This window comes from Trachymyrmex septentrionalis, unplaced genomic scaffold (assembly GCF_001594115.1).
Source record: "Trachymyrmex septentrionalis isolate Tsep2-gDNA-1 unplaced genomic scaffold, Tsep1.0 scaffold178, whole genome shotgun sequence".
Classification (NCBI taxonomy): Eukaryota; Metazoa; Arthropoda; class Insecta; order Hymenoptera; family Formicidae; genus Trachymyrmex; species Trachymyrmex septentrionalis.
In genome coordinates, this window is record NW_017304949.1 from 109561 (window position 1) to 121579 (window position 12019).

General features: G+C 31.1%; 1 protein-coding gene across 1 annotated transcript in view; it reads right to left on the bottom strand.

Annotated features, from left to right (window-relative positions):
* The window catches only part of LOC108746557 (liprin-alpha-1), a 306428-nt gene that overhangs the window by 5349 nt on the left and 289060 nt on the right, over positions 1–12019 (bottom strand). Inside the window, exons 19-20 of the mRNA XM_018483406.1 lie at positions 6573–6803; positions 6155–6418 (exon numbers count right to left, since the gene is read on the bottom strand). Of these exons, the coding sequence (XP_018338908.1) occupies positions 6155–6418; positions 6573–6803 (495 nt within the window). The remainder of the gene's footprint in view (positions 1–6154; positions 6419–6572; positions 6804–12019) is intronic.

A 12019-nucleotide genomic window follows, 5' to 3' on the forward strand; every position in this document is an offset into this window, starting at 1 on the left:
TCGGAGGGGGATTACTTTGAAGGGGATCAAATTGGTTTGGATGAATAAATAAAGATTTTTTATTTTATAACAAAATTCACCTTACTTTTTGATCACAGTAGTATATAGTTTTTTATTGTTATCAAAGAGCATCAGCAGATAATTTATCATTACAATTTGTTTTAAAATGTATTATAATGTTAATAAAATTTCTCCTCTTTTTATTAAACGTAAAACATTAATTGTTCAGAGAAGTATAATTAAAATTTCATATTCATTATATATTCATCGAAAAGAATCATATAAAAAGGTGAAAAAATTCCTTCCCTTAAAGTACATTAAATATAAAAGGGTAGCAAAAGGTTATAAGAATCAACACTATAAGTCATCCGCATAAAATATATTATGAAATTGACATAAAATATATTATGAAATTTAATATTATAGAAATTGACATCTAAAAAAATGCGTTAAATAAGATAAATGCTTTGGCTAATTTCTAATTTCCTTCAGCGTAGTAAATTAAAGACATTATAATTTACATTCTTCGTGCAACAAGTCTTGCAGACACTCCAGTGATCCATCTCTAAATATACCATAATATATTTTCCCATTGGCAACGCTAAATGACCTTAAAAAGATTAAGATCTTAAAAGAATAACAATTGTTTGTAAAACGGACAAAATTATTTATATAAAATTTATGGAAAAAGTAAGTTCTAGTAAACAAACCAGGGCCGGTTATAAACTCAGGGAATGGTCTTTGGCGGCTAAAGTAGTATCCTTTTGATAGCTTGACCCTCCTTTGATAGCCTTTTGAGGCTTTGATTTTAAACAAATCTAGAAAGAAAGCACTGACCAATCATGAAGTACCAGAGACACTCGTAGAATGGATGGAAAGTATGTTGACGAACAGAAACCTGACGTAGATCTCGGTAAAACCCATATCAAAGTTTGCCTATCCAATAGCTGCCCGCAGGAGGAAATTCTTTCCCCTCTGCTGTGGAGTCGTCATGAATGAATTCCTGGTTAGACTGAAAGAAGCAGGATACCTGATCTTTGCCTACGCGGATGACGTGGCCATTGTAGTTAGAGGAGACTTTCTCATTACGTTTGAGGAACGAATGGATGCAGCCTTAAGAATCATTCAAGATTGGTGATCGATGTGATACATAGATTAATCTATCCTAATAGTTAATCTATCTAAAACTTCGACCATGATCTTCACCAGGAAGTATAAACCTGATTGGTCACACACACACACACACTTAAGGGAAAGAACATATCATCCCGATAAAATATCTGGGGACATTAGATACTAAATTGAGCTGGAAGCTACACTTTGAGGAAAAAAGAAAGAAATTCTATATCTCCATGTGGGCCTGTAGAGAAGCTATGGGCAAGACTTTGGGTCTGAAACTCAGAGTTGCCTTATGGCTACACAAAATGGTACTATTGCCAAGACTGACGTACGCGTCAGTGATATGGTGGTCCAGGGTGGAAAAAATGACAGCCAGAAACCTACTCAAAAGCCTACAGAGTAATTTCCTGAGAGCAGCAACGGTTTTTTTACCATAAGAACTGCACCGATGGAGGCACTCTTTCTCTGCACTCCATCATTGGATCAGTAAATTATATGCCTAGTAAATCAAATAGACTCACGTATCAGGGAAAATAGAGGAGTACCAATCTGTCCATACAAGGCTAAGGATCTTGTAAAAGCATTCTTCCATTTTGAAGCAAGGTAAGATTCCCAGAAGGTATCTTGCTAGGATTTTTAAAGTCCTTATACCAACTAGAAACAAATGAGAGAGATCTAACTTCTTAACAAGCACAAATCTTTGGTTTACAAATGGATCGGGAGTTAATGACTGTTTTGGCACAAGCATCTACGGGATGGACTTCAAAGAAAGCATTCTTCTGGAGCGGTTAACCACAGTTTTTCAAGCTGAGATTTTTGCCATCCTCAGATGTGCGGAAAACCTAATTAATATAAAACAAGCTAAATATTAGGGTGAACCGGCTATATATTAGAGTAGACCGACAAAAAAATTTTGAAAATTGATTAGCAATACTCCCCAAAAGTTAGCTATGAATCTTAATATAATTTGGGTAAAATTTCATTAAAATCAATTAATATCTTCAGGTTGCCCATTGACTTTGAAATTAATAATCCATACAGCATCAATAGTTGCAGAAAACTTTCAGGAAGGTTTCAAAATTATTTCAATTTTTCACATTTCATGTGTAATAATTCTGAAAGAATTTTGCAATGTCACATAAAATGTTGCAGCAGAAATGTTTCTTTAAGTAAAAAATTTTCAGTTGAGTTATCTCTGAAACATTTCATATAAAAAAAATTACAAAACCTTACAATTGAACTGTTTCTAAAAATTTTCATATGCAATAAATTTTAAATGATTCATTTGAGATATTTCTGAAATATTTCACATAAAATTGTTTTACAAATCTTTCAATTAAGTTTCTGAAATCTTTCACATGTAATAAATTACACATCTCTGCGGATATTTCAGATATACGTGAACGTTTCTGAAATATCTTTGAAAAATTTCTGTGTAGAAAGTTTATGTATTTTTTGAATATATATGTCAAAATTCGAAAAAAATTTCAATTTTAATACAATTTGATACTACCTGTTTTTTTTATCACTCAACACGAATCCTAGATCAGAAGTACACATTTCAAAATGGCGGATCAAATATGACATAATAATTATTTCTTCACATCTCCTACATCTAATCAAGTTAAGGGAAAACTAAATCAAATTATAAATAAATCAGACCTGATCAAACCAAAGTAAAATATAGTATAATACATAAAATAATATTTCAGATTTAAATAAACCCAACATTGACAACAGGAAAATTTATATATAAGAACAAATTACAATTACATTTATTAACATTTGCTTGTATAATTGCACATTTTTTAAATACCATGATTTAATTAAATGTATAATTGTATATACAAACAAATGTTTAATAAACAAATGTAATTGTAATTTGTTCTCAAATTTTCTTGTTGCCAATGTTGAGTTTATTTAAATCTAAAATATTATTTTATGTAAGGAATTAGAAAAGGGTTTAAATAATTAAAATAAAAAAAATAATTAATAAAATTTCATTGTTTTGAATTACTTTCTTACTTTCGTTACTCATTTTAACAATAAACATGATATGTTACAGTAATTTTTTGAATTCTCTGATTTTAAGAAGTCTTCTAGATAAATTATGTAATTGCTGACTTTTTTAGCCGGGTATCATTCATTAATTTTTTTATTTTAGTTTATTAGACATACATATGTTATGATACAGATAGTTTATAAATTAATTTAATTTCAATTTTGTAACGATTATTTCATTATCTATTTAGATATAAAATATTCTTAGTACAATGAGATTAAACAAAATAACAAGAAATCATAATAATTTGAAATATTGAAAAAAACGCAGAATAATTGTGAAAAAATCGATAAAAGCAACTGGTCAACACCTATGTAATCATAATGCGTAAGAATTTAATTGTAATAAACAGATGGAAATAATTTATAACGATTTTATGTAACGATTTTTTGTTTCACATTAAGAATAACAAGTCGAAACTGTTTGTGGGTTTTCTTGAATATTAAATGTAAGTTAGCAACGAATACCTAGCTTGGCTCGTAGCCCTTTTATTAATTGTGATTTTTTAAATTATTTTATGTATTATATTATTTTACCCTGATCTGATTAGGTTTAATTAAGTATGATTTATTATTTGATTTAGTTTTCCCTTAGCTTAGTTAGATATAGGTGATGTGAGATAAGAATTATTATTTTGTCATCATATAATATTAGATCATCACTTTGAAATGTATTTTTCTGATTCGTGTTCAGCAATTAAATTGAAAGAGAACAAGTAGTACCAAATTATATTTAAATATTTTTTCGATTAGGGTCCGGTACACCTAGGAAAAAGCTAACGGTAAATCGTAATCTTAATTTAAAGTTGCTGCTGATTTCAATACAAGTTCAAATATTTTTCGAATTTTTTCGAATTTTGACATATGCACCCAAGAAATGCATAAATTTACTAATTTCAAAATCGAGCAACTTGAAAATATTAATCGATTTCGATGAAATTTTACTCGAATCATACTGAGATCATATGAGATCCATAGCTAACTTTTGAGAGGTATTGCTAATCGATTTTCAAATATTTTTTGTTTTTGGCCTACCTCCCTCCCCCTCATATATATGCATTCTCCGTGAGGTGGATCCCCCCCCCCCTCCGTCTAGAACAGTTTTGAAAAAAAATGAGGTCTATCACGGCTCAAATTAAAACTTGTGACTTTCCAAAGCTGTCTGGCTTTTTTCTGAATTTAAAATAGCGTATCCAAGATGGCGGCCGATTTCACAGTAGTCTTAGCAAAATTCAATTAATTCGCCAATCACCTACTCAGCAATGCATTACGGTGGAAAATAACCCGATCTAAAGTTATCACGTTTGGATAGAGAAATCACCAGGTAAACGTAGATTTGACTTTGACCCTCTTTTTAAAGTCAAATGGGAAAATTTTTGTTTTTTAACGTAATCCCCATTTTTATCTCTAGAAATGAGATGAGAGAGAAATTTTATGTACAAAGCTGTAGTTTGGTCATCGATCTTAGCGACTTAGAATATAAGCAATGAGAATAATCTAGAAATTAAGAAATTGGATCACATGAATTGAGAGAAAGAGATTGCGAAACGTTTAGCCATTTGTGAATTGCTGTTTCAAAGACAAAATCATTGGTGCGTTCCGGCAAACCATCAACATCAACGCCAGAACAAGATATTCATGTAAAGAAGGTCATGCTGTGCATTTGGTGAGATCAAGTCGGTGTAGTATACTATGAGCTGCTGTAACTGAATCAAATCATCAATGGTGAACGCTATCGATGTCAATTACTCAATTTGAATCAAGCACTCAAAGAAAAACGCTCGCTATACACCCAGAGACATGACATAATTTTTCTTCATGACAACGCTAGACCACATATTGTAGAACCAGTGAAGAAATCTTAGAGGCATTTGGATAGGATGTCTTACTTCTCCCACTCTATTAATCAGACGTTGCTCCTTCAGATTATCATTTGTTTCGGTCGATGCAGCATGATCTTTCTGAGCAGCATTTCAGTTATTTCGAAGGTATCAAAAAATGGCTCGATGATTAAATCGCCTCGAAAGAATCTGAATTTTTTTACCGCGGAATCCATTTGTTACTCGAAAAGTGAGAAAAGATTATAGCTTTCGATGGACAATATTGTGAATAAAATATCAAGTACCTTTTTGATGAAATAAACATGAGTTTTCGTAGCAAAAAAACAGCGAGAATTCATTCAAACACTTAATATTTACTTATTAAATAATAAACAAGATTTAATATGAATTTTTAAATCTTGTTTATTCACACAATTTCAATGAAACTTAAAGACATCCAAAATTCTAAAATCTTTTTTACAACGACTACAGGCATGATTTAATAATGAATTTTTCATTAAATAGTTTTTTTCAATCCAAGAGCGATAAACTCATAGTGGAACCAATAGATAGCGTTTATTAGTTTAGCAGAAACTATCTCATATCAGGCGCGTATCTTATAATAGAGGGCTTTCCTGTACATATAATTTTAAACAATAAAATATTTATTGAACCACATGTGAATATAATTAATTTTGTTAGTTTTGCAAACAATTGTTATTCTTTTAAGGTCTTAATCTTTTTATGACAATCCAGCATTGCCAACTGAGATGGAGAAATACATTTTAGTATATTTGGAGGTTAACCACTGGAGTCTACAAGGCTTGTTACAAAGAATGATAATCATAATTAAATTTTCTACGTTGAAGAGAACTAGAAATTATCCAAAACGTTCGTCTGATTGTTAATATGTACGTTTTTTAGACGTTAATTTCTGTAATAATTTTATATCCACTTACAGCGCTGATTCCTGATAGCCCTTTGTTCTGTTTTTGTTTTTGATTAATGCATATTCATTGAAACTTAATCAAATTTAAACATTAAGTTTATCAACTTTTCATTAATATTTTATTAAAATTTTTCTAAGATAATAAATGTTAATGAAATCTTAAATGATGCCATAAGTGCCTTATTCAGCATTGTTCTTTCCATACCTATGAAAACTGTCAACCATTCTCAGCTGACCACGAAGATCCTTTTTTGTAAGATGATCAAGCATTCTAGCATCAACAAGGCACTCCATAAAAGTGGATCGGTATTGAGGCAGTCCGAGACTCGGTAACCAGACGTTACCAATCCACTCGTGATTCATATCACCAAATGCTAATGTTGTGCGAGAAGTTTTCGGCGCAGATGGACTCGTAAGCGACACCATCTCCTGAATGGCTAGTCTCAGTTTTAATCGATGCAAAGGATTGCTTCACAAAAGTACAAAAAATAATTATAGACATGATAGTAATGTTACAGTGAACTAGAACTGTTTTATATTGTCACAATTATAATCTATAATTAACATTAAAATTATAATTAATATTTATTAAAATTGTTTTTTACATAAATTTTACAGCGTACCTTATACCAATCTCTCGTTGAATTTCGGTATCGCTAAGAGCACTCATGATAGCACCACTTTTGACATTTGCTCGGCAAGCAGCGACATACCACGTCGGCATGCCCACCCAAAGTTCTAACCAGGCGACTACCGTTGGTCCATTCCATAAAGCGAAGGGCGTTCCGGCTTTCATTGCTTCTGCCAAAAGCTCGTGTCGCGAAGAGTCCAACATGCTACCAAACATGCTTGGACTAAAATATTAAATATATATAGAAGTACTTATAAATTATTTTTCTCGCAATCTCAATATGCAACGTAAATATCATGTATTTATTTGAATGATACAAAAGTGCGTCCCATGGAGAAGGAAAAAGCGGAATAGAATAATAATGGAAAGGAAAAACAATGAAAGGGGGGAGGGAGATAAGGGCTAACTAATCAAAATGATTCCGCTTTTTTGCACTCGGACTCCCCATGATTAATTTAATTTCCTACCGTGTTTCTTTTTCGTTATTATTGTATTCTGCTTTTTCTTTCTTCATGGGGGGCGCACCCTTACTGTTCGCTATAAGTCCTCTAACATAAAGACACCAGCTCGAGATCTAATAAGAAATTGTTATTCTAAATGAAAAAATAAAGACTTTTTTACAAAATTAATTCTTAATTATTTTATTTTCTATGTTTTTCATTTATACAGTTAAAAAATTAACTATTAAAAATAAATAACTATTTAAAAAAAATGAAACTGTTGGACATTTCTTGCTTATAATGATAATTAATTATTTATTAGAAGAGTTACTCAAAATACGTATTTCCATTTTCTTAGACATTTTAAGGCTCCTGTCGATTCAATGCGACCGTCATGGATTACAGTCAGAAGCGAAAAAATGCATAAAGAAAATTTTTGCGAAATATGTTAATTTTTTAAAATAAAATTTACAATCGATAGAATAAATTTTAAAATGCACTAAAAACTCTTGTGTGACGGTAATCAATAAATAATCATAAATTTGAAATTAAATTATGTATAACTAGTCCATATAGCATAGACGCAATATTGCTGGAATATTTACAATGCTACTAAAATGATCTGCGTTATATGAGAAAAAACGAAACAAGTTGTATGACAGTTATGGAATTGAAATAAATTTTGTTTTAATCTGAAATAAATGGATAGTTTTCAGTATATTTTAGAAGTATATTCTATCAAATGCACATTCTTTTATTAAAGAATATTAAAAAAAAAATACATTTTGCAAAAATTTTTATATGTTTTCTCGTTTCTGTCATCTAAAAATCACCATTTGTGATAAGTGTTTTAAGGAGATCCTAAAGTGAAGACCGAACTTCGACGACTGTTTTACCGATGAAAGTGAAACACATCTTTATATACTACTACATCAATATCTCATGTATATATATATATATATACATAAATTTTCGTAGAACAATAACGTTTTAATTGAATGGCTAAATCTAATTCTAAGAATTTACGTTGTTTGTTCCTGTAAACTACTAATTTGTAGATCACAACGTCGTAAAATTGCAAAGTTTTCGTATCAAGCAAATGTTGTTACGATATTAATAACTCTGATTGCTATATGCATTAAGAAATGGTAAAGAAAATCTAAATTTAAACAATTTTTTTCATTCTAAATTCCATCTCACAGACATATATTAATGCGTATACTTTAATCCTGGAAAAGGATTTTCGGATCTGTAAAAAAGTAAAAAAGTAATTGTTATACAAAAATTATTGCATTTAGTTAATAAAATAGACAATTTTAAGATCCCCTTAAATAGCTCAAAATAATCAATTTTTCCCCTAAGTTGATATCAAAAGATATGATAGTGTTTTTCATCAAGTATACGCATACACGGCGAGGCCACATCATGTATCTGTACTAGCAACGTACTGCGAGAAGTACTATCATATTATATTTGGATAATTTTTGGATTAGAATTTGGCTATTCAAACATAATAATCCGTTAATTACTTATTTTTATGCAAAATGAACCACTATACTTGAGCTATTGACCAATCTTCATTCAGTTATGTAAATACAAAAAAAAGTTCAAACCCACTTAAATTATTAATATTTAATTCCACGTTCTTCACTTTCAACAAAAAATTTTACAAACAGACATTTGGGGTACCAATGGGTTCTCTATCCCCTATAGCAGCCGAGTCATGCGTGACTTTTCAGAAACACGTTTTCTTGCAATGCTATCGGTGTCGCTTGCTTTTTATTTTAGATGTGTTGACGATATTGCTTAGTTATTAATCAAACAAACATTGAAGAATTGTTAAATATCTTTAATAATTATCATTCATAAATCAAATTTACTTTGGAGATGGGGGGGAAACTCTCTTAATTTTTTGGATGTCACGTTTAAACAAGATGATACGATAACATATGATTGGTATCAGAAATCTACGTAATTCAATTTGAATTTTTATTTGAGACATCCTATAGAAGAAAGGCATTATTTTGGGATTAATTGATAAGAGTATTGCTTGTCACCTGAAGTTTCATCAAATAAATCTAGATAAAATTATCAGGATTCTGCTAAAAAATGATTATTAAACATATAGTTAAAAAAATTCCTTATACGTAGGCTGCTGGAAGTTTCTGCAAACAATATGAAAAAAAACATGTAAAATTCGGTAAATGACTTTATTGTTTTTCAAAGTATTCGCCTTTAAGATCGATGCATTTTTGCATACGCTCGAACTAATTTTCGAAGCATTTTTTTCACTGTAAGGCTATAACCTCAGAAATCAGTGTACGAAATGTTTCAACAGCTGCTTCAGGCGACTCAAATCGCTCACCACGCATCTTATTTTTAATGTTTGGGAACAAAAAGAAGTCATTAGGTGATAAATCAGGTAAATACGAACAACAAGTCGACATTATTACTCCATAAAAAATCAACGGTTTGACGTGCTGTGTGACACCTGGCGTTGTCATGATGAAGGATGATGCGACGATTTCGGTTTGTTCTACGCAATTCATTTATGACTTCTGGCAAACAAATTGTTGTGTACCAATCAGTATTTACAGTCCTTCGATCCTCTAAAGCCACGGTTGTCATATGTCCGGTATAACCGAAGAAACAAGCAATCATTTGCTTGGCAGTACTGCGTGAACGAACAACTTTTGTTGGTTTCGGTTCATTTTGAAATACCCAAACAGTGGATTGTTGTTTACTTTCGGACTCATACGAATAGATTCATGTTTTGTCCCCAGTAACGATGTTGTAGACCAAATTTGACCGACCTCGGTTGAATTTCTTGAGCATTTCTTTGCTCCATTTAACACAAACCTGTTTTTGAGCTTCGATCAAATTGTGTGGGATCCAACAACTGCAAAGTTTCCGTACGCTCAAGTGATCATGCAAAATCGTATATATTGCTTTCATGTCAATGCCTAAGGATGCCTGAATCTCGCGGTATGTTATATGCCGGTCTTGCTCAATCATTTCACGCACAGCATCAACATTAGTGGCAACAACAGACGTGGACGAACGACCTTCACGGAATTCATCACTAAGAAAGGTACGTCCACGCTGGAATTCGGCAAACCAATTAAACAGTCCTATTGGATGGTGCTTTATCCCCAAAAGCCAAATGAAGTCGATCGATGCATTGTTTCGGAGTTAGATTACATTTGTAATCATAAAAAATCATTGCCCGAAAATTTTCACACGAAATTTCCATTTTCTTACAAAATAACTTCTTTTAAAATACTATACAAACAAAACTAGTTGGCTTGGGTACAAACTGTCAATTGAATTATAGGTTAAAACCGTTTAATTTTACGGATATGATAGTAGCAGAGTGTTGGCGCCACTGGAAGTACTAGATTGCAGAAACTTTTCCAGCAGCCTACGTATAAGCATGGTATATAAAGAGATAAATAAATTAAAAAAATTATTCGCGTACAAAAGGATGAGCTACTTTGTCTTATGCAAATGTTATATATAGAATTAATTGCAATGATTGTGATGTGTCATACGTGGGACAAACGAGTAGAGTTTTAAAGATTCGCATTCAAGAACATAGAAGCCATCAATTGGAACACGACACAGCATTTAGTCATCACGGCACATAGACTTGATTTTTCACATAAATTTGACTGAGAAAATATAAATATTTTAGATGAAGAAGAATTTCTACATAAGAGGTTAATGTCGAAAATGATTTTTATAAAGAAACAAATTAATGGTTTAAATATTAAAAATGATACGAATTCTTTAGACGTTATTTATAACTACATATTTACAAGGACATGATGCTTCCTTCTCCTTACTGGCTCTGTCAACATTATATATTGCTCAGTTTCGTTTGCGTTTTAGTCATATATAAGCGAACAATGGAATTGACAATTTTTATGGACGATCTAGCTTTGTGTTTGTATCATGTGAGTTTAATAATTTATTAGTCATTATTTATCATTTAATTATTTATTATATAAGTCTGTTCAATTTGATGTTTTATAATTTGTCATAGTTAACCTGGTAATTATAATGATAACAAGGCAATTTCAAGGATCGTAATAATCTATGTGGTTTGACATGTAAGTTCAATATTTTAAAACCTATTTATTATATATGTATGTCTAACGTGATTTTAATATTTTGTCACAGATAATTTGTCAATTATAATAAAAATATGCTAGGACAGCAAACACAAGATGCATACATGTTTGCATAATTTGGTCTTTATATTTATATGACTAAAGATCTCTAATGTAATTTAAATTTAATTAGCGATATTGAGAAGGATATGAAGTAGGGTTGAAACGTTTATCTTTATACTAAAAGAAATTTATTAGATATGGACACAACAGAAATACCAACAGCGTCAGGGCTGTGTGGTTCAGTGGCAGAGCGAAAATCTACCAACTCGGAGAAGAGACCAGGCCTGGAATCGAGACAAGGAGCGCCCTGATATTTTTCTCTGTCGTCAATTGTTTACAGTACTTTGATAGTTATTGAATAAATTTATCATACATGTACACTCAGTGTTCGGCTTTCATTAGGCATTTGATTATTTGATAAATTATTAGTATTGTTATTTATCTTTCAGTAACTTAATAAATAAAATATTATTTAGATTTAATTTATGTCTATTTACCTATATCTTATAGGTGCGTTTGGCATTGCAAATCGGAGGCGTCCGTTTGCTCTTTTACCTTGAAAATCGTTTGGCAATTCTTTTGCTACATGTCATCTCATCTGCATTCGGTATTAACATTTCTAAAGCCAATCGAGCTGTTCGATCTACTCCGGATTCAAAGATCGAGCTCATAAAGCTAATGCAGATTTTCGCATCTAAATTAAATTCATAACCTGTATATTTATAATAATATAATCAACTGATTCGTTAACATATACATTCATTTCTTTTAATACTTCTATTTTACAAATAATGTATTTGAACTGTTATAATGTCTGAGTCTAC